General features: G+C 43.0%; 2 protein-coding genes and 1 long non-coding RNA gene across 6 annotated transcripts; 2 read left to right on the top strand and 1 right to left on the bottom strand.

Annotated features, from left to right (window-relative positions):
• Positions 1 to 1,365: 1,365 nt before the first annotated feature.
• On the bottom strand, positions 1,366 to 9,881 carry LOC115576296 (transcription factor 20). 3 transcript variants are annotated; one of them, XR_003982819.1, is made up of 7 exons: positions 9,794 to 9,881; positions 4,910 to 6,909; positions 4,258 to 4,351; positions 3,919 to 3,968; positions 2,559 to 2,627; positions 1,859 to 1,902; positions 1,366 to 1,737 (listed from the first exon to the last, which is right to left on the bottom strand). XR_003982819.1 is itself a non-coding variant. In XM_030408818.1 (6 exons), exons 1-5 carry the CDS (start codon positions 9,837 to 9,839, stop codon positions 2,586 to 2,588), a joined length of 2,232 nt encoding a protein of 743 aa, XP_030264678.1. In that variant the 5' UTR covers positions 9,840 to 9,881; the 3' UTR covers positions 1,366 to 1,737; positions 2,559 to 2,585. The 3 variants fall into 3 exon arrangements, 2 of the variants coding, with proteins under 2 accessions (XP_030264678.1, XP_030264679.1); XM_030408818.1 differs by lacking the exon at positions 1,859 to 1,902; XM_030408819.1 differs by lacking the exons at positions 1,859 to 1,902; positions 9,794 to 9,881 and adding an exon at positions 8,836 to 9,228.
• A 6,872-nt stretch (positions 9,882 to 16,753) lies between these two features.
• Positions 16,754 to 20,428, top strand: LOC115574858 (myosin-11-like). 2 transcript variants are annotated; one of them, XM_030406482.1, is made up of 2 exons: positions 16,754 to 16,869; positions 16,940 to 20,428. In XM_030406482.1, exon 2 carries the CDS (start codon positions 16,949 to 16,951, stop codon positions 20,057 to 20,059), a length of 3,111 nt encoding a protein of 1,036 aa, XP_030262342.1. In that variant the 5' UTR covers positions 16,754 to 16,869; positions 16,940 to 16,948; the 3' UTR covers positions 20,060 to 20,428. The 2 variants fall into 2 exon arrangements, with proteins under 2 accessions (XP_030262342.1, XP_030262343.1); XM_030406483.1 differs by having other exon boundaries at positions 16,756 to 17,468; positions 18,057 to 20,428.
• A 64-nt stretch (positions 20,429 to 20,492) lies between these two features.
• LOC115574859 (uncharacterized) lies at positions 20,493 to 21,708 on the top strand. The gene is made up of 2 exons (XR_003982576.1): positions 20,493 to 21,081; positions 21,171 to 21,708. It is a non-coding gene; the product is annotated as an uncharacterized LOC115574859 (long non-coding RNA).
• The last annotated feature ends 1,194 nt before the right edge of the window (positions 21,709 to 22,902 follow it).

A 22,902-nucleotide genomic window follows, 5' to 3' on the forward strand; every position in this document is an offset into this window, starting at 1 on the left:
CAGCTGACGTGAAACTTGTAGGTAGTTCTCTTCCTTTATAGGGAAAAAATATTGAATTCTGAGGCCGTTTCCACTAAATAATAAATACAGCGACTTCTGATCAACTTAGGCTTCATTTAACGTCTGTTTAGCTCCTCCCACTTCCAGTTTAAGCCCCTCCCACTTCCAGTACAGATCGTTTAGTCGGTTGGACAGACACAGGTGACGGTGTACTCGCTCATCCCTGGTAACGACTCATGAGAACTAAAATACAAGCGCTCACACAAAGACGGGTGGTTAAAGCTGCACTAGGCGACTTCAGCGCTACGTGGAGTTCAAATATTAAAGGGTTGATTCACCAAAATCACGAAAATATATGTGGGTTTCGGATTTATCGCCCTAAGTCGAGATAATGTAATTTTGAAATCCAAATAAAGGGGCAGGAGCGCCGCTGTAGCGCCACCTAAGACCGGAATAGGTAAAGTTTTCTCCAGTGCGAACTCAGCGAGGTGAGACTACGTTTACTGAAACACAGAAAAACAAATACAGGAATGGTCGAGTTTGTAGTAACAGCTTAATGCAGCGACTTCAACAGGAAGAGGATCAAAACAAAACTCTGCACGACAGCAAAGAGAAGCTTTGTTCAAATAAAGGCCCGGTACCTTCTGCAGTCCAGGAAAATAAAAGCCCCCGGCCACTATCTGACTGAAGATGGAAGTTTCTTTTTAGAGAAAACGGCAGCAAATACTCATTTTTAAGAAGCTGGAATTAGTATTTTTGTGTGTTTGGCGTTTTATAAATCATCACAGAATAGTGTTTCATCCTATTAATCTGTGTGCTTTCATTGATAACTAACAAAACAGATGCGCCAAGAAACAATAAAAGCTGACGTTTTCATCTTTTTCTGGACTGAAACGTTTCGTTCTGTTCGGTCGATCTTTAGTTTCCACACCTGACAGCAGACAGAACGTGAATAAGGTGAATGTGCAGTTTGTGGATTTTATTCTCTATCGCAGCCTAATTTTGAGATTTAGACAAGAAGTCAACATTTTTTATATATATATATATCTTGCTTAGTGCAGCTTTATGTTAAAACTTAAATATTTTTAGTGAAAAGAAGAATAAAGTCTACATATAGAAATAAATAACAACTGAACAGAATAGATAAAAATCATACTATAAAGTGCCTCGTAGCGAACATCAACCGTGCATGCAGCTTGATGAGAATAAATTAAGTTGGTTATGTGACGACAGAAGCGCCGACAGGAATAGAAAAGTAGTACAAAAACTGTAGAAAGAAAAGAAAGTGGCCTCATATAAAGATATTCTATACAACAAATCAATAAAGCTCCTTTAAACTCTAATATAATAATAATAATAATTATGCCCAAATAATGAACTGTGTATTTGTGACGTGGCGAGTCCAAGTGTGGATAATCGAGAGGAGGAATAAATAGTCACACACACTTTCGTACACACACACACACACACAAACACACAAACACACAAAAACAAACACATATCTCAGAAAAACAGAACAAGACACGTCTTATAAAAATCTTGAAGTGGCCCCTGGTTGATCCGTCTGTGGTGACTCTTATCAGAAGGTTTTCCTTCTGCTCGAGCAAACACATACACACAACCCTATGCACACGCACACACACACACACACACACACACTCCTTAATTAGTGTTATAAAACTGCAGCGGTGAAATCAGGCAGATCACGTCGCACCCTGAGGAGATCTGTGGATCACTCTGGGAAAAAAACAAAAAAATAGCATTAAAAATAAAAAAAAAAATGTATTATCTTCTTATACATTTATAGCTTTTTTTTCAATTTAAAATAAGTAATGAACAAGTTTCAATGAACAATAACCTTTTTATGTTGATTAAGGTCCTTCAATTAATCGTTCATCGGTTCTGTAAAATGTCAGACAAAAGTGCAAAAGCTTGTAACCGTCTCCTCGAGGACACGCTGACATCTTCAAATGTCTTGTTCTGTCACCAAACGCCTAAAAATATATTTTCCTGTCACGTAAAGCCGCGAGAGGCAACAAAACCTGACATTTGAGAAGCTCCAACCATCAAATGTTTATTGTTATTCAGTTAGAAATGACTTCAAGGGTAACGCCATCAATTTTACACATAAAAGTGTGTTTTCAGATCTTGAGGAGTTTTACTGCACATGTGAAAAAAGTAGTATAAAGCCTTGGCCAAGTTGCATTGTGGGTAATTTAGGCACCAGGTGCCGAACAGCAGTCCACTGGTCTGTTGCACTCTAACAATGCAGGACTCTATTGTGGAGAGTTTAAAACCAAATGATCAAAATCGATCCAGCAGAAACAGAGAAATCAACTTTTTTATTCCACACATTCTTCTTCCTGGCACCTACATTACCCACAATGCACCTTGGCCACTAAGTAAACATCACTGGAGGCAGTTTATCAGATTACATGCAGCATCTCAGGAGCCACAAACGACTTAATACTACTTTTTTTTCTGTGTCAAATCTGGAGGAGTCACCCTTTAAATGATTTATTGTTTATTAAAAACTTGAAATGAGAAATATTATTTACCTCCAGTTTCCCCAGATGTCTTTCAGGTCATCTCTTGTGTTTTCTGGTTGCACTCGTCAACAGTTTGTTCTGTTGGATACAAGAAAACATCAGCTGGAAATAAAGAAGAAATATATTTTTCTAAAGCAGAAAATGTTTTTTTAATGATTATCAGATAACACAGAAAAAAAGTGACATCAAACAAAACTGAACTTGTAATTATTTTTAAATTTTTCTATTTCAACCAAACATGTAGTCAATGTATTTTTCTTAAAGGAGTCATCACCTGGTTTTTTACATATCCAGTCCCTCTTGGATCGCTTTGGATCAATTCTTAAAACTTATTAGAAAAAAAAAAGAAAAAAAAAAAATCAAACATAGAGCTTGTTCTGACCCTTTTTCATACCGCGACTTTCTCACGCGAGATTATGAGCGAGGTTTTGACCGGTCCGGATGTGCCTTGTATTAATATGTAATGAGGTGCGCGTTGATTGGCCGCAGGAAGGACAGAGCTGGAATGGGGGGCGTGCCTGCATGCACACACAGACTCCACAACATAAACAGCCCCCTGTCATGGCGCACACACTAAATGACGAACCTTACGGAGTTCAGGCATTTATGTACGAGCCGGAGTCGGAACCTGAACAGGAGAGTGAAGAGACAGAGACGGTGGAAGAGACACGTTTACAGCAGGATGTCTCTGAATCGTAAATTTTTTTTTTTCCTTCTTACTTTTCACACTCGTGTTTTACATGTAAAACCTGAGTTTTAATGCTGGCGGTGACGATGTATGGCGTGAAAATGACAGAGAAATAAGCAGATTCGGCGTGCTCACTCAGAAAGTCTGGCTGAGGACGGCTGTGAGCCGATGCTTAATATGCAAGTAGCCTCCTGTGGTAACGTCACCACAGGAGCAGAGTCAAAATCTCGTGCTTTAGGAATGCGCACTACTGTGCGCTATTCCTGTTCAGAAATGGGGCCAAAGCGAAAAAAATAAGCCACTTTCAAACTCCAGCTTTTCAGGCAAGTTTCAACAGAGGTCCAACACCAATATGCATGATTTAACGAGAGAAATTGCGATTTCCGGGTGATGACTCCTTTAAGTAGGTCAGTAAAGTGTGAGGATTTACAAGCTTTGGCTGAGAAAAACAGCCTACAACCACAATGAAGAACAGGTGTCCACATACTTTTGGTCACATGACACACTTCTCCTTTGCTAGAACTTGTATTCATCAGATTTCTTTTCAGGTTTTGATCATGTGACTTGTATCTTTCACACACAGCACTACGACATCACACTAACACTGCGTGATCAGAGCCTAAAGGTTACACTAGTGACCCCCAGAGGCCGCGCAGCTCGTCACACTTCCGCTCTGTTTACCTTGTGCTCCGGACATCTGATCGAGAAGTTCTCTTCGTTTAAGACGCAGCCTGAAAAAAACAAAAAACACACACAGGCACAAAAAATGCGTCATTTAAAAGATTCATCACTTCGCGCTGAGTGACACTGACAAGACCTCCCACACGCAAGAAAAGCACAAATGAGTCAAACTGTCACCTTCACGGATCTGTCACCTCGAACATCACTCTCGCAGACAGCAGACATTCATGAAGACAAAAATATTTTACAAACGCTGCAAATAATGACAGCTTGCTCCTCTTGATAATAACAGGGTCGAACACAAGCCTTTATTTTCACTGACATGTCTGACAAGCGTACCTGACTGAATGGCACATCTGTAGTGATAATTTCGGGGACAGCCCTTCTGGAAACATCCCATTATTGCACCTGTTTGTTGGCACGCTGAACACACCTGAAGACACAAACACACATCAGTTCATCATCATCTTTTATCTCTATATGTGATGTTGAATCATGTAAGAAATTATCAAGTTCATGTTCAGTTTGTTTTGATTTCACAGTGACGGATCACACGAGACGAAACTCTTCCCACATGTGACAAGAACTTCGATATATATTTCACGTTTCACAACATTAATAACGCGATCATACGAACATGGACGTAGCTGTTAGATGCTAAACATCCTCTCTTGCGTCGACACTGGCTGGGAAAAGATCTCTTGTTGCTCTTCCAGTACAAGCGATTAACTTGAGGCTTCACGTGAGTCACGCTCTCATAAAGACAGTTAAACCACGACATCATGTTTCACAGTTTAAAGTCTCTTTGGTATAAAATACACTCTTTGTTGTTTGAGATGTGTAAAGAGCAACTTTCAAGCTTAATAACAGTGTCAGCTGATTGTTAACTGAAAATTAGTGGTCAACATTCAAATTGATGATTTTAAAGCACAGAGAAAATCTTTCAATCCTTATGTTGTTTAAAGACAAGACCTTCTTCTGTGTCACTCACTGTTTCTTGAGCGAGCCGGGCCGCCTCCTCCAGCCCGTACAGCTTCCCTCTGACCAGAAACACTCCGGCGGACCAGATCCCGCAGTCCTCGTGGATCCAGCACTCGTGCAGGCGAAGAGGCACCTTTGGGAGAGAGTGGCGTTTGCCCTCGAGCAAACCATTAACAGCAGAGCGGTCGTAACCACCACAACCATCATCTGAGGAGTTCACTGAATGGCTTTTAACGAGTAAATGTTCTTCCTCGTTCTGCTCGGTGCTGCCGTTCTGCTGCTGGTTCTGACAGTCCACAGACGGGCTGCTGGTGGGGTGGTACGGTCCGTGAAGGTCCCCGAGGCCCATGGCGTTCGCCGTCTGACCACAGAGGCAGCACAGCAGCGTGTCCGGACACCGGCTCTCTGGGCTGAAACGACCCAGCTGGAAACAGGAAGTGTTGGGAACGAACCCGGACAGAGACCTGCAGGCCGCCCGCTGCTGTCCTCCTCTGTTGCTCCTCACCGTGGCCTCCTCCTCCTGATAGTTGACCACGGTGCACCTCCTCTTCTCCATGTGGACAAACGGGCAAAAACTGCCAGACTTCTTCTCCTTTTTCTCCTCTTTGAGTTTTGCATATTTGAACATGATTTCTGGCTCTCTGGGAGGAAACTGAACAGAAGGTCCGGCCTGCGATCGCCTTTTTCTCTTCCGTCTCACAACAGCTTTTTTGTTTGCCGACTTGTTTATCGGTTCTGGTTTGGTTCTGCTGTTCTGTTTCTGTTCAGTCCTTCTCAACTTTTTTGCTTTTTTACAAATGTTGAGGGGCTTCTTTCGTTTATGACTGGTGGTTTTCGTGTGGGACACTTTGCGGCGAGGCTGCGGCTTGCGCGCCTCCCTCTGTGGCGACTTCCTGTCTGTCTGAACGTCCACGCCGGACTCCTCTGAGTGGCTGCTCGCTCTCTGCGACACATCTGGCTGCGAGACCGGCTCGTCTGCGTCTGAGCTGGATATCCTCACCGCGTACTCAATCATATCCTCAGAGTCGCAGCTTTCGTTGTATATTCCTACGGCGTCGTTTTTGGCTTGTCGCCTCAGACTGTGCCGGGACCCGCTGCAGGTAAGCGGCGGCGTTTCAGAGGCAGACTTCCTGATTCTGCTGCTGCGTCGGACTTGTTTGCGTGGAGCTTTTTTCTCCATGCTCTGTGGAGTTGCTTCTCTCCCCGAACTCTTTTTAGAAGTAAAAGAGTTCCTCTTCTTCTTCTGGTTAGTGACTGAAACTTCGATAACGTCGCTGTCATCACTTGAAAGGTCTACCGGGGATTCAGCGGGGTTGCCATAAACAGCACTTAGGTCTGACAGGAGGACAACAGGCCTGGTGTGATGAACAGGAATGTCCACTGAGCTGTCCGAGGACTCCTCCGAGTACGAGCTGTCCGGACTGGGCGAGCTCAGAGGCTGAGGTAGGTGATAGCAACCTCTCCCTTCATCCAGCGAGGACACAGCCGGGGACAGGGGCTCCACGATGTGCCTCACACTGTCTTGAATGAAAGGAGCGCATAAGAGCGGCTCCTTCGCCGAGGAAACCAGGAAAATAACATCCGAGCCGCTGTCGCTCTCCTCCCCGCAGCTGCTCTCAGGAACTGGACCGCTGCTCTGGTCTGGCCCGTAGAAACCGGGATGCCACAGGTTGCCGTGGACTCCATCGCGGTACAGATCCAGCCCAGGAGCTATTGTTGAATTCATGTAGTTCCCCAAGGACTCGGGGCGCTGCTCCATGTCTCTGCAGTGGACAGGAGCCCCCGGCTCAGGGTGCAGCAGCGTGGACAGGGAGCTGTAGGAGGACGAGGCTCTGGATCTGAACGGGGAGCTGAGCTCTGTGCTGCAGCTCGGCGGGCGTCGGTGGTACCACTCGGGCTTCTTGGCCAGGTCCATGGCTTCAGTGTGGCTGCGGGTCAGCGGATTGACTGAGTAGCTCTTCGATAGGTCCATCGCCATGAGAGACGGATCCTGAGAGGACACTTCCATCACTGCAGAAAACACACATTAACATTAATGAGATGAGTCATCTTATACCTGTTTTTTTTGCAGTCATCAGCAGTCAGCAGCTTCTATCCTGTTTATGTAAATGTGTTTTACATGCGGGCAAAAAGGCAGCGGTGGCTTCAAAGTTAGAGAAGCTCGTGCCCTTCTCTCATTACACAAACCACCATCATTATTTCAAACAACACTGAGTTCCAGGACCTCTCTCTAACCCTGATCCTAAATAAAGTTTCTAAATCTAACAGTTCTTTAGATTCAAAAGATTTAACTGAAAAAATAAAAAACCTGACCAGACTGAAGACACAGAGCAGAGGATGAAAACAACAAAACTAAAATAGGATAAAACATGTAAATGCACAAGTCAGACTAAAAGATTAAAACAACAACCTGGCTGTACAGATAAAATATATATAACACACAATGTGACCAGTTGTTTTTTAAGATCGTATTTTGTCAATACACAAAAACAGTGCAGGACCATTTCAGGAGAAATGCAAGTAAATGACAAACTCAGTGTCTAAGCTGATAATAATAATAATAATATTATTCTGCTCGATGAAGCATGTGGTCTATGATTTTTCAAACCAGAGCTTCAAACATCTCTCTTGTTCAGTCAAGTCTGAGGAAATTCAGTTAATAGTCAACTACGACAACAACAAAAAAACTCTCATCTTACCTTTAAAACAACAAAGCTTTGTTGTTTTTCTATTGTATATTATATTATATTTATAGAAATATTTCGAAATAGTACGAAAATAAGAGTACAAAAATCGCAGAAGCTGCTCTCAGAGGAAAAAAAAGATCAAACACTGTTTGAAGGTAGAAAGGTGGCAGGGTCCGCCAACTATTAACAAAGTAAAACAGGATGAAGTTGTGTTTTCCTTTAAGGTCAGTTTTTTTATTCAGCTCATTCAGTGATGTAAACAAAGACAGTTTGATTATTTAGTTTGTTTGGGCAGAAAAATAAATCAGTAAATTAAGATTTCATCCTAAAAACTACATTGAAAACATTTGAAGACGTTACCTCTGGGAAGTTGTGAAGGGTATTTTTAGACATTAAACATGATATATATTAGTTGATGAATCTGAAAAAGGGCACAAGATCGATCAATATTTAACAGTTGTTAGTTGGATTCCTGCCACCCAAACGGAAGATTAGTTAGTGCGGCTGCAACCAACAACTATATTCATTACCAAAGAATGTGCTGCTTACGATTACGATCACTTGATTAATAATTTAGTCAAAAACATGTCCAAAAAAATTTCTAAGAACCCAAAGTAACGTCTTTAAATGCTTTTCGTGTCCAACCAACTGACTCTTCATCAGAAATCATAAACGACAAAGAAAAGCAGCAAATCATCACAGTTACAGAATCGATTATGGATTAATAGCTGCAGCTCTACTAGTTATTTTAATGACACAACGAGAAAAATAAAATATACACAATAAACCTGTTGGACATTCATTTCACAGTTAGCTTTAGTATTTACAATACATAATACTTTACAAAACATAAAAGGAAGGAGATTATTCTTAAATCTAAACTACTTATTGTAATGTATTGCACATGTTACAGCAGTGTGCAGCTGAATCATGATGGAAAAATGAAACTAAAACAAATATTGGATTAGGTTCGGTTGGCAGATTGTCAATGTCAACATTATTTATTTATTTATTTTACTAGCTGGTTAAAATTCTGTGAGGAAAACAGGGACAAGCAAACACACCTGGACATGTGTCTAAGTGAGCTATCTGATGAGGAATGTGAACAGGTAGGCCCGCTCACTCCTCCATCATGACTGATGTCAGAGGTAATGTAAGCAGCCTGTCAATAACAACATGGTGTGCTGCAGCTCCAACTCACAACAAGTGTTTCATCTGTATTTTAAAGTTAGCTCCGCCGTCATCTTACCCCTGCGGTGGCAGTAGTTTGGCTGGGCGACCCCGGTCCTGACCGTGCAGGCTGTAAGGATGTCACTTTCCCCTCAAACAAGTCTGGTAGCTGGGTTAGCTAACACACCTATGATCCAGGCCCATCATCAGCACTGGATGTAAACAAAAGCAGCCCGAGTTCATGCTAGCTGGCGAGCTAACGTTAGCCCGCTACGCTATCTTCAAACGCAGACGACACTCGACGCGATAACGGCTGAGAAACATTTCTCCCGAATAACCGCCCGCAGGTAATCACACCCCGCCTCGCTACTGTTGGTATTTTAAAGTTGTCATCATGGATACCTCCTTCCTCTAGCGTCAAGTCATAGCGAAACAACCAGGAAGAAACCGGAAAAGAAGGGCGTCCCTTCAAAGTAAAAGCATCGAGCCGTTGATGCACGGCTTTTAAAGATGGCGGCCTGATACCACTTTTCCACTGGTCAAAAAATCGTTAAGATCGGGCTTTTGTGTAATAGGAATGTGAAAACTCGTGCATTTACACATTGGGTCACTTTGTTGGCATTCGTTAATTCCTATGAAAACTGCGCAGGGGTGTTCTGAAACCAAAAAAAGTTCGACTACCTGGATATGAAAATACCTGGATCACCTAACGAGCCGACTAACTTCCGGTTGAGTGCACAGCCAACTTCCGGTTAAGCTTGAAGGGGGATAAATTTAATCATGCGGCTCTTCTTGACTTTCCTAATGTTGTCGGCTAAATGGCTAAAATTCTGACAGTGATACGAGACATTTTGCTGGGTTTCTGACGCCCAAAATAAATGTATCCACCGTTTTAGAGACGCGTCTTTCACAATTACAGTTGCTACCCGTCCCGTTTTCCCAGAATTATTCTATTTTTTCATCAGCTGTCACGGGAAAATATTAATCTCTCTCGGGACACAATTTGTCCATTTTGGGGAGAAAATGTAAAACCTTACTTTGGTTTGCTCCGTTCATCCGGTCATTGCGGAACTGACGCTCCATTCAGGTGCGCTCTCAGACGATGGGAGATGGGAGGTGTCAAACCTGGGAGGACTGTGTCAAGCAGGCGCCAACTACTGGACATTAGGGTCGATGCACTTTCCTTTGTTAGTGCAATTTAGGCCGCCCTCATGTCAGAACCACGGGCCGGTCCCAACACAAACATAATGTGAAAAAATCTCAGAAATATTTTTTTATTAATGGCTGATCAGAATATTATGTCACTGACCTCATGTGATTGGTGGTCATGACCAACTCAGAATCAGAATCAGAATTAGAACTTCTTATATATCTGTGTGTCACAGCAGCCTAAGGACTGTTCAATTTAACAATAAAAAATAATAATGGTACAAAATAAACAGTATAATAAAAAAGGTAATAAATAGATTCCTATATACATAATATGTACAAGTGCCCGCCCCTTTCTGTGACATCATCCCCATGAAGTCATCATTCACATTTAATTTAATTAATTTTATGGTAAAAGTACAGAACAGAAATCAAAAACACTTGATCTGAGGTGTCCAAATTACCTGAATTCACCTGATTACAATATTAAAGTAATGTAACTTGATTACATTCCATTACTATTGGAATGATAACAAATAAAGACCAAGGAAATTAAATATCAATTAAAACAGTGCCCTCTTTTCATTCTATTGGCAATTGTTTATCTGAGTTGGTTCTTTTATTTTTATTTGAGCCTTTTTAGAGAACACAGATTAGGAGATTACAGGAAACAGATGGACTAAAAGATGCCAAATAAGGATTTAAACCCCAGGTGAAGCAAAGCCTCTGCTTATGGACGCCTGCATTACTAACTGAGCTAAACAGCAATTGATAAGTCAACCACTCTCTGCAAAATAAGTCCCACCCACAGATTTTCTGACGAATCCAGGTGGTGTGCGCCTAAAGAGGCGGTCTTGCTTGTTTCCCGCGCGAAGTTAGTGCATTTCCCTCCAAAACCTTAGATGTCTTTAAAAGTCCCTGACAGATCTTCACTCTGGTCGGAGTGGCTCTTCTCTGAGGACACGATAACGGTGAGTAAACTTTTCTGTACAATCTGCTTTATGTGTCCAGTTACCTGCTCAGTACAGGTGTATTCATGTCTGTGTGGGAGGTGAACATATCAGTTATTACTCATGGATCTCAGTGTTGAGGTAAATTCGGCTGGAATATAATCCTCCAATTACATCCAATTAAATCCAAGATGGACGTTATGTTTTGTTCGGTGCACCAAACTCTATTGAGGTATTGGCCGTTTTTTCTCTGCCGTGTTTATTACATGAATAATGCACAGTTAAATAGATGTCGGTTACTCTCTCAAAACATGTTGGTAGTTGCGGTAAAATCGGCATGAAACTTTTTTGAAATGTATGTATTCTTTAGAGCGGCATGAAATCTGGTTAGCTAACGTTTGCTGGTCACTTAAAGTGAGTGGTTATGTTATGTTATGCTAGCTAGCTGACTTTAAAGTTGTTGGAGATGTACTGCACGGTTTGGAAACACGTTAGCAGCGGCTCAGCTGCCTTTATTAACAGGTTTGCATGTTGGCTAACGTGTGTGTCTGTTGGAGAGTGTTAGCATGACGCCATCATCATGCTGTGTAATGTCAACTTGTTAATACTAGCAAGTTACAGCCAGATATCAGAGTACAGCACAGTTAGCTAACAGGCTCTATGTGTTGTGTTTAATAATGTCTCAGTATGTTATTATGTCAGCATCTAGAAGGTCATTTTGAGCAGCTGAACTAGTTTATACACACAATATGCAGCCTCATTGTAATCTGCACCGAATGGATTCAGGGTGTTTGTCTCAGTTCTGGTGTAATGTGTTTTTTTAAATCACTGCACTGACTCCCTGTGTTTCAAAAGATAGACTTTGAAACTATAGGCTATTACTTGTGCATGAAGCATAAATGTTCTCAGGACTTAATACATAGGGTTTACTTTTGGTTTATCTTTAAAAAACACATTTATTAAATCAGATTATAGTAGGTATTACAGTGCAGAGTGATGTGAGACTGCTGTATCATTCTTTATTATAAAATTATGATCCTGTAAGAAATCCCCTTTTTGCCGGACGTGTCTGTACTCTGATTACATCTGCTTTTTTTTGTTAATCAGAATATATATACATACACACAAACACACATATGCATGTAGTCATCATGTTATACTAAAGTACTTCCTCCTCTCTCCAGGTGAACAGTGGGACTTGTCTTCAGCTTCAGGTGGAACAGCTCTGACCTGTATGGTGATCAGACCTGGAGAGGAGACACCTGGTCCAACAAGGTCAGTGCAATGGAGGTGCAAAAATTAAAGGCAGAAAGTGTGAGATTTGTCAGTAGCTGTTCATTAATACTCTAGGATCAGTAAATGATTCTAGAGATAGTCGAGTCTCATTCACAAGTTGTTGAATACTGACAGTTTGCGTTGGCAGAAGCCACCACAGTGTCACTGTTGGGACACTAGTCTCTCTCCCTCTTTTTCTGTTTGTCTTTTAAAAAACTAATTAAAAAGGCAAACTAATTTGCAAACAAGCAATGTTACTTCAATGGCGAATAAAAGAAGGAAGTAAAAGTAGTATTTTAAATGAGTTTAAGTGCTATATTGTTGGCAACTGGCCTTGTTTCAGTTCAGCATGTTAAATGGGTTTTGTTTACTGAGAGGAAATATAAACAGTGTGTCTGTTTCGAACGCCTGCATTTATTTGATCTCATTTATATATAATATAAATGATATAATTTATATTTTATTCAACATGTATATCTCCACTGTTCAGCCACAATATTAAAACGTGTGACAAGCGAAATGAACATTGATCATCTTGTTACAATCAAATGTTCTGCTGGGAAACTTTGAGTTCTGTCATTTCTGTGGAGCCTCTTTGACAAACACCACCCACCTAAACACCATTCAGACCAACTACACCCCTCATGGCAAAGAACCCAAGGTGTCAAACTGGCCTCCTCATTCACCAGATCCCAATCCAGTTGAGCATCTGCGGGATGCATCAGAACCAACTCCCATCCACGTTGGGGCCCCCGTGGATCGCTCTTGGCTCAGACTGCATCCAATGGAAGCTCAGTTGGCTTGTGATCTGGGGAATCTGGAGGCCAGGTTGACACCTTGAGCTCTTTCCCACGTTCCTCAGGTCGTTCCTGAGCAGTTTTTGCAGTGTTGCAGGCGTGTTGTCCTGCTGGGGCGCACTGCCATCAAGGAGTGCTGCTGCCATGAGGGGGTGTACTCGGTCTGCAGCTGTGTTTGGGTGACTGGTGTTTGTCAAAGAAACATCCACATGAATGCTAGGACTCATGGTTTCACAACTGAACATGACGTTGGAACACAATGATGAATGTTATTTATTTCACCTGTCACTGGTTCTAATGTTGTGGCTCTCAGTGTGTACACATGTTAAATACTTTATTAATTAGACCAAATAAATGCATTTAGGCACTGCAACCAGACTTGTTTATATTTCCTCTCAGTAAAACAAAACCTGTTTAAAATACTTCTACTTCCTTTGCACTCTGTGGGTTTTGAGCTGGGACTTATATATTTTAAATGGACAGCTTCATTAATGTAGATTCAACATTAACATTAGCCTCAGCCTTTTCGCCTAGCCAGCCACTAATAAGGATCACATTCAGTTTCTGCGTGCAACTGTGCCGTGGTGAAATTTTTGGTTTAAAAGCGGTTCTTGTGGTCTCATTCATTGTAGTGGTGCAGCAAACTGAGCTACAAACACCAGCAGAATGACCGGAGACATGTTCATTCTGTTGGCCTGTGTAAGGTTTCTCTTGATCGGTTGTTAGTAAGTCTACGTATAAACTATGTTGAGCACTTCGGCGTTCTTAATCATGATAGTAGCGCAGCGAATTAAGAGCTACAACTCTCCGCTCTCCGCTTGTTGTTGTAGTGGCAAGCTACTAATGGTCGCTACTTTCAAATTAAAAGCCCCCCGCCAAGAACCCAGTTCTAAACTCCAATGGGGTGCAATGTAAAGCTCTTATTTTGAAGACAAATTCGACCTGTTTCACTGTTCAAGCCCAACTTCGTGCCTCACGTCACATCACATGTTTACGCCTACATCAGTGGTGCCTTTTTGGAAAAGAAGTAATATTACACCTCCCTTTTAGAGAGACAAGGCGGCACTCTGCAGTTTTTACCTTGCTGCAAATGTGCCACCTTTTCTATCTAAAAGGGGCTATTGTTGGAAAGAGGAACAACAATTCTCAGTGCAAAGAAACCCCCAAATTGAACCAAACATGAATTAAGGAATTAATACACACAGTCCATTTAAATCTCTGGGTGTCTTTAGCCTGTAGCTTATCACACAGATGAGTAGCAGAAGGAAACTGTTAGCCTGGCTACAACCACGCTAGCTGGGAAGAGCATGGGGGGATCATTATGACCAACAACAGGCTGTGTGGGTGAGACATGAAATACCATCATGAAGTTTAGTTTGAGTAATAAATTGAAGAGTTTGAAGGCTCATCAGATGCAAAATACTGCACAGAGGTTTAAAAATGTTGCTGTGGTGATGATACAATAACTGAAAATGTGTGTTGCATGAATGTGATTGGACATCGCAGTGTCTGTTAAACTTTAAGCCACAGGGGAGCTGAGAGGTGGAAAATATCCAAGTACAAATACTTAATTACTGTAGTGCCATTTCAGAGCCTGGACTTTATTATCTTTACTTGAGTACAGACGTTAAAATCAGTCTGTTTTTAGTATCTGTGCCTCTAGTTGAGTAAAGAATGTGGCCATCTCCGCATGCTCATAATGATGATGCTAATATGCTAATGTTTAATTTTTACTATGTTCAGCATCATACTTTAGCTTCTTGTTTGCACCATAAGGTTGAAATTATCAGTTTTTAAGTGAGATGTCTCAACAGGTATTAAATGATCCCCACAAAAAAGTGGCGCCCTCATTCAGGATGCTGATGGATGGAGATGTCTTTCTAACACCACCATGAGGTAACTTTGTACAGGCAGTTTAATTATGTCGCCATCAATCGTCAATACCACCCTCATCAGAAGACCTGGCATGAACACAGCTACGACAGGAGGGGAGCCAAATTGAATCCAGATTTCTAAAATCATCAACCCACTCCCAGTCCAACCGTCCTCTGGATATGGCGCATACGGCGACAAGTGAGCTCTCTAAACTGCTACCAATTTATTTTTGTACTTTCAAATATATTTTTGTGTATTTGAATTGAAATAAATGACATTTTGTTTAGTAACTGTGTCATTGTCAGAATAAATTGGTGACGTTAAACCTGAGCTCCTGTCTGGTTTTGTTGAAAGCTTTAAATAGCAACACCAGAGTTTAGAGCGATGTAACGAACAGAGAAGCTTCATCACCGACGTGCTCGACCGTGTCTGGTGTTCAAGACTCAACGGTCATCTGGCATCCAAGCCATAGCGATGAAACCAGTCATGGTCGGTTATTTTAAATGGACACACTGGACACTCACTCAACATCCAGAGCCTTTTATAGCCCCAGACAAACACTTTTTACCCATGAGTTTGACCCTTCATTCGACTTACAGCCGCACAACTGAGCTGGAGCAGATCTACAAACAAACACAGTTATATTTCATATCTCAGATACACATGGCTCTCCAGGAGTAAAACTGTATCCCAATATCCTAAAACAATTTAGAGTAGTGAGCAGTTCAGTTGCACCTTACAGAAGGATCAGAAATATTCTTCTATTTGAGGTAAGTGTGTCCCCCTTCGTTAGAAACAAGCATGAATTGTGCCTCCTTAAGCTTTTTCACATCAGACATTTTGACTCGTCACAGCAGGAGAAGCACAGAAACGTTACCGACGGCTGTTTTTGTGTCCCAGCGAGTCATGACTTCTTCAAAAGTAGAATAAAAAGTTCAAATTAAAATCTGATTTACATCAAGTTCACTTACAAGAGTCACTGAAAAGATCCATCGAGAAGTACTTTTTTATGCAGCTGATTTCAGAACAACATTTACTGCGTTATTGGGTTATATAATATGAATATGTGAGAATCCTGGTGTTGCAGCAGGTGAAGGTGAGGCTAACTGTGACCACTTAATGTTCTGCTGGGCGTCCTGATCCATAAAAATACATCAATCAGTTCTCTGGTTGTTTTTTGAGTATGTTTTTTTAATTTATTTTCATTTAGAGCAGTGCAGTAACCTGTGAGAACTTAATGAATACACACTTTTCACACACACACAAATACAGGTGAGGCAACATGCAACACCTGTGCTCACCTGTTCTGTTTTTCTAAGTGAAGCAACACTGCCCCCATGAGGACGGATGTGTGTATAACAAAATGAAATATTGAAACGGAGTATTCGTTCCGTTTCAATGTATTTTCTTCTAATTAATATCTTAAAACTGACAATGTGCAGTTACAAAATAAATATATTCTTTCCTCCCTGACTCTTGAGGTCACAGTGTCATGTTTCTACATTTGAGATTTTCCAAAAGCTGCTAAAAATAGGATATTAAAATAAAGATAAAGATCGCATTGAGACAACAGAGGAAGAATGTCGGCCGCATCGTTCAGCAGCTTCATTAAACTTTAATTAAATTCAACGATTTAAATAATTAAATACATAAATTAGAGCAAAAAAAACAAACAAAAAACGTGGCAGCATTTAAAATCTACCGTTAAGTGACAATATATTTTTAATAAATATATATCAGAGTTGTTTTGCCTGTCAACACATGACGTCACCGTTTCACAGCATCTGTGGAATTCGGTTATTATCAGGCGTTCTTTTCTATTTATTTTTTTTAAAAAAAGTAAATACTGAATGGAATGTTCTGCCGTTCGCCTTTGATTGTGATGACGTCACCAGACATGAGAGGCGATGATGACGTCACAATTCTGGAACTTTATAGAAGCCTGAGACATTCGACATTTATTTGATCTGGTTATCTTTGTTAAGCAGCCATCTGAAGGATCTTATAGAAGTCTGATTAATTTAACGTTTATTTGAGCAGGTTAACTTTGTTAAGCAGCCATCTGAAGTATTTATAGAAGTGTGATTAATTTAACGTTTTATTTGAGCAGGTTAACTTTGTTAAGCAGCCGTCTGAAGGATCTTGTATGTTTAAAAACACATCTCCTGGTCGGGGACATTCGGCGTTGTCAGCCGAGTCGCGGCGTCTCTCCATGTCAGAGACTGACGGTGGACCTGAATCTCTGGAGTCTCGGAGACTTCATGCGCCTGAGATACCCACCAGAAGTCTCGGCGGTCGGAGGGAGGTTAGGGAGAATGTGCGGGAGTTATTCAGGTCAAAAGTTAAGATGTTTGAGTCGGCTGGGAACGCCAAGCTCAAACCTGATGACAGCGTGCATCAGTTGGAGTTACAAGATGTGAAGAACGATGAGCAGATTCTGCGCAGGCGGGTAGAAATACTCACTGCTGAGGGCGTCCAACTTAAAGGTCTACATGAGACAAACCAGGCAGAGATTAAACAGCTGAAGGCCACAGTGCGTGCTCTGAAGGAAAGTGAAGACTCTCTAAAGCAGCAGCACGTCAGCATCGCCAACGAGCTGTCTCAACATGAATCTCTGACAGAGAGACAAAACCAACAGAACAGAAACCTGAAAGCGGCTGTGCAAGATCTCCAGTCCCTCCTGGATGAGGCTGAGCAACAGATCTTTGATAAAGATGAGCTCATAAAAAAGCGAGACCGTGAAATCGAGTTCAATCAGCAACTGGTCGAGGAGCTCAACACCAAAAGAATTGATATGAACCAATCCATCTGTGATCTCAAACAGCAGCTACAGGCGAGGCAGGAGGAGGAGATCTTAGCTGGTGTTGAGAATTTCAGTCAGCAGTGTTCATTTTTGGTTGAAAAGTGTGACAACCTCACCGCTGAAAGGGACCAACTTAACGTTATATCTCTCAGGGAGGAACACCACACAGAGGCTGAACAGCTGAGAGAGGCACTGCAGAGTCTTCAGACCAGAGAGAGGTTTCTGAATGAGGACGTCCACAATCTCACTGCTGAGGGGGTCCGACTTAAACATCTGAATGAGACAAACCAGGCAGAGATTAAACAGCTGAAGGCCACAGTGCGTGCTCTGAAGGAAAGCGAAGACTCTCTAAAGCAGCAGCACGTCAGCATCGCCAACGAGCTGTCTCAATATGAATCTCTGACGGAGAGACAAAACCAACAGAACAGAAACCTGAAAGCGGCTGTGCAAGATCTCCAGTGCCGACTCAACGCAGCTGAGCAAGAAATCTCTGATAAAGTTGGCTGTAGGACGAGGCAGGAGGACGAGGTCTCGGCTGGTGTTGAGAATTTCAGTCAGCAATGTTCATTTTTGGTTGAAAAGTGTGACGACCTCACCGCTGAAAGAGACCAACTTAAATCTCTCGGGGAGGAACACCACACAGAGGCTGAACAGCTGAAGGCCACAGTGCGTGCTCTGAAGGAAAGTGAAGACTCTCTTCAGCAGCAGCATGTCAGCATCGCCAACGAGCTGTCTCAATATGAATCTCTGACGGAGAGACAAAACCAACAGAACAAAAGCCTGAAGACGGCTGTGCAAGATCTCCAGTGCCGACTGAAAGAGGCTGAGCAAGAAATCTCTGATAAAGATGGCTGTAGGACGAGGCAGGAGGAGGAGTTCTTGGCTGGTGTTGAGGATTTCAGTCAGCAATGTTCAGTTTGGGCTGAAAAGTGTGACAACCTCACCGCTGAAAGAGGCCAACTTTTATCTCTCAGGGAGGAACACCACACAGAGGCTGGGCAGCTGAGAGAGGCACTGCAGAGTCTTCAGACCAAAGAGAGGTTTCTGAATGAGGACGTCCACAATCTCACTGCTGAGGGGGTCCGATATGAGAGTCTGATTCAGAAAAACCAAGCGGAGATCAAACAGCTGAAAAAGACGGCCCAGACTGAGACCCAGAACCATTTGGCAGCAGTGCAGCAACTTGAATCTCTGATGGACGAGAAACAAAGAGAGATTGAAAAACTGAGAGTGGAACTGCGGAGTCTTCAGGACGGAGAGCAGATTCTGAACGAGCAGGTAGAAAATCTGACTGCCGAGGAGGTCCGATATGAGAGTCTGATTCAGAAACACCAAGCGCAGATCCAACAGCTGAAACGGACGGCCCAGACTGAGACCGAAAACCATTTGGCAGCAGTGGAGCAACTTGAATCTCTGATAGACGAAAAACAACAAGAGAATGAAAGACTGAGAGCGGCGTTGCAGAGTCTTCAGACCAGAGAGAGGTTTCTGAATGAGGACGTCGACAGTCTCACTGCTGAGGGGGTCCAACTTAAACAACTGAATGAGACAAACCAGGCAGAGATTAAACAGCTGAAGGCCACAGTGCGTGCTCTGAAGGAAAGTGAAGACTCTCTAAAGCAGCAGCACGTCAGCATCGCCAACAAGCTGTCTCAACATGAATCTCTGACGGAGAGACAAAACCAACAGAACAGAAACCTGAAAGCTGCTGTGCAAGATCTCCAGTCCCTCCTGGATGAGGCTGAGCAACAGATCTTTGATAAAGATGAGCTCATAAAAAAGCGAGACCGTGAAATCGAGTTCAATCAGCAACTGGTAGAGGAGCTCAACACCAAAAGACTTGATCTGAACCAATCCATCTGTGATCTCAAAGACCAGCTAGAGGCGAGGCAGGAGGAGGAGATCTTGGCTGGTGTTGAGAATTTCAGTCAGCATTCCTCACTTTGGGCTGGAAAGTGTGATAACCTCAGCGCTGAAAGGGACCAACTTAACGTTATATCTCTCAGCGAGGAACACCACACAGAGGCTGACCAGATGAGAGTGCTCATAGAAACGCGATACCATGAGATTGAGAACAATCAGCAACTGGTCGAGGAGCTCAACACCGAAAGAAGTGAGACGAACAAATCCATCTGTGATCATAAATACCAGCTAGAGACGAGGCAGGAGGAGGAGGAGGAGGAGGTACTGGCCGACTCACCTGAACCAGACTCACCTGAGAAGCTGAGAGATGACGGCCTCCTTGAGAGTCCACTTGCTGAACCCCGAGCTGCCAAGGTTCAGATCGGTAGTTTCTGGCGCCGCTGTGCTAGACGTCTACTGGTTTTAAGTGTGGCTGTTGGCCTCATCTCTACAGGCGCACTTGTTTCTGGGAGTTTCATGGCCTACAACATTTCCATGAACGGTCAGAACACCTACTGTCACCTCGAGCCTGGAGTACCTTGTCCCATTTAGACAGGACTAACTGACTCTGATCAGGACAGTTTTCAACTGAAGACACAGAAGAAGTGGAAGAAGTAGGCCAGATGTTGGTCGGACAGGGTCTCCTGAGTGGAGTGACCATGTTCTCTGGGTTTTCACATGGGTTTACTCCGGGGTGCTCCGGTTCGCCCACTTGCATTCGCGTTAAAAAAGATCCACAAAGAACGATGTGGAGAATTGAACAGTTAGACCGCTGGACCCCCCAGCCAGTCTGTGGAGGGGTATCTTTGTGTCCACTGTTCCCTGGGTTTTCTCCGGGTGTTCCGGTTCACCCACTTGCATTCGCTTGTAAAAAAATAAATGATAATTTATTTGGTGAGGGAAAAACAACAAACAAAAGTTCATGGTTGTGGTGGTGAATGTCCGTCATAATCCTGGTCGCTGTGGACCTGCACCGCCTGGTCTACAAGGCAGGGCGATGCAGTTCTTGTGATGCACTCAGCACATCGGATCACTCCATGGAGAGATTTCCAGTCCTAGGCGTTGCAGTTGCCATACCAGGCAGTGATGCTTCCAGAGATGACGGAGGTGATAAAGGCGCCGCCGAGCCTCCTTCACCAGTGAGGTGATGCGGGTCATCCATGATTGGTCCTCAGAGATATGAACTCCGAGGTAATCTATAGCTGCTCACCTTCTCCACCGGGGTCCTGTAGATCTTTAGTGGTGCATAACGGGACCTCTGACCTCCCTCCTGAAATCTACCACCATCTCCGTGGTCTCGGTGACGTTCAGGTTCAGGTTGTTGGTCTTGCACCATGATGCTCACCACTGTCATCAGCGAATTTCACAATGGTGTTGTCGCTGTTTGTGGCTGTACAATCATGGGTGTACAAGGACCAGAGCAGGGGGCTCAGGACGCAGCCTTGGGGGGCTCCGGTGTTGAGGGTGCAGGTGCTGGAGGTGCAGTTTCCGATCTGATGCTGTACTGAACCATTCCCAGCCGGGCTCATCGAGCTTTAGAAACCCACATGAAAGCCGCTGTCACAACCCCAGAGGTCGTATAAACATTTCGGTTGTTTGTGCTTTTCATCGCCTCGGCTTGAATACCCCTGTTCTACCTGAGTGTGTGTGTGATTGGTTGCAGGTGTGTTTGTAGGTCGTCCAGGGAGCTGATTGGTTCCAGCCGCGAAGCCAGGAGTCGTCCCAGTTCCTGTGGGGCCGTCTTCTGCCAGCCAGACTGCCAGCGTGTTCGACTGTGTTTGAGATGTGTTTTTGAGTAAAACCTTTAAAATTGTTTAGCTGCTTGTGGTGCTTATGATACGGCACCTAGATAGTTGTTTTGTTATTACCGTTAGGGACTTTTTAAAATGGATAATCACAGGCAGCTTAATGATGTCACTGTTATTACAGATCCATCCGTGGAGGGACCCCGACGACTACAATGATCACCAAAGTGTGTGTGTGTGTGTGTGTGTGTGTGTGAGTGTGAGTGTGAGTGTGTGTTGTGTGTGTTGTGTGTGTTGTGTGTGTGTGTGAGAGACAGAGAGAGAGTTTTGTCCCTGCATACAGCTACAACTCTCCGAACTGCAACCAATGTATTTCTGTGTATTTGGATAAAAGCAAATGACATTTTATTTTGTAACTGTGTCATTGTCAGAATAAACTGGTCATATTTAATCTGAGCTCCTGTTAGATGTGTACTTAAAATAAGGAAAATTATAATTTGCTGTCATGTACAGCATAGAATCTTTATATTTCTGTAAGTGAGTAAACAAGCTCTTCTCAGAGGAAAACAAGGGCCCAGAACACTGTTTGAAGCTGGAGAGGTGGCAGGGTCCGCCACATATAAATGAAATAAAACAGCATACAACGGTGCTATTTATAAATTGTCAATCCCAACTGGTCAGATAATGACGCTCTGGGATGGCGGCCGACCTGACCAACAACCTCAAATCATCAGTTTTTGAAGTCCTAGTGATTGTTGCCATGGTGTTGGAGAAAGGGTGCTGTCTTGTGATCTAGGATAAAGTCAAACACAACTGTAAAGAAATGTCCCAAAAGTGAACAATTTGTGCAGTGACACCACCCACCCAACACATCTTATTGTCATCACCTCAGCAGTGACTGGGTTTTTTTTACCTGATGCACAAAGTGTGACATGGTTGAAGCTTCTGTCCTGAGACTGATGAGCAGGCAGCAGCAGGGTTGTTGCTCGGGGGTCCGGAGGTTTTACTGGGATCAGTTGATGCAGCTTTCTGAAGAAGGATCACTGTGCTGCCTCCCAGGCCTGTAGCTCTGGGGAGAATCACCTGACTGGTGATAAAGTGAGGCGTGTCTTTGCTGCAGGTTCTCTTAGCAAAGGCCCACTATCTGTTTCGGGCAGCTGAAGGACACAAACAGGAGCAGGGATGGTTGAGAAGACGTATGATTATATCCTGACCAGAACTGGACTTTTGAGGCCAATACAGATATTGACATGTGTTTGTTTATATCAGCCATTAGTACAGTTTTAAAACATTAACAAACAGTCTTGATAGAAACACCTTAGATTTTATCTAGGCTAGTAAAATGATTATGAATGGCAGCGTTAGTCTGTCAGCTGGTCGAGTGTCACTTTTTTCCACAAATCCAAGATGGCAACCTTCTTCACAATACATCTGTTGTTGTTTTCTCTTCAGTTACAACTGTATTTGACATATTATAACCAATCCAGTCATTTTTACCTGTTAAAATACCTTTAAAGGGCCAATACAACTCATGAAAAGTTGTATTTCACCTGCCAGAAAGCGATTACAGCTCCTACCTTGTGACTGAAAGCTTGTTTCTGCATCCTCCAGAAATAGTGATGAATATGTCCAAGTATTTTGAATATTTGT

The sequence above is a fragment of the Sparus aurata genome, chromosome 23 (assembly GCF_900880675.1).
Source record: "Sparus aurata chromosome 23, fSpaAur1.1, whole genome shotgun sequence".
In the NCBI taxonomy this organism is placed as follows: domain Eukaryota; kingdom Metazoa; phylum Chordata; class Actinopteri; order Spariformes; family Sparidae; genus Sparus; species Sparus aurata.

Bases quoted from the DNA above. Each gene is read 5' to 3' on its own strand.
- LOC115576296 (XM_030408818.1), bottom strand. From the start codon at position 9,839: ATGGAGCGTCAGTTCCGCAATGACCGGATGAACGGAGCAAACCAAA. The intron at 4,352-4,909 runs GTGAGTGACACA...TTGTGTCTTCAG, and splicing joins CCCGGCTCGCTCAAGAAACA to GTGTGTTCAGCGTGCCAACA. The intron at 3,969-4,257 runs GTACGCTTGTCA...TGTTTTTTTCAG, and splicing joins CAGATGTGCCATTCAGTCAG to GCTGCGTCTTAAACGAAGAG.
- LOC115574858 (XM_030406482.1), top strand. From the start codon at position 16,949: ATGTTTAAAAACACATCTCCTGGTCGGGGACATTCGGCGTTGTCAGCC.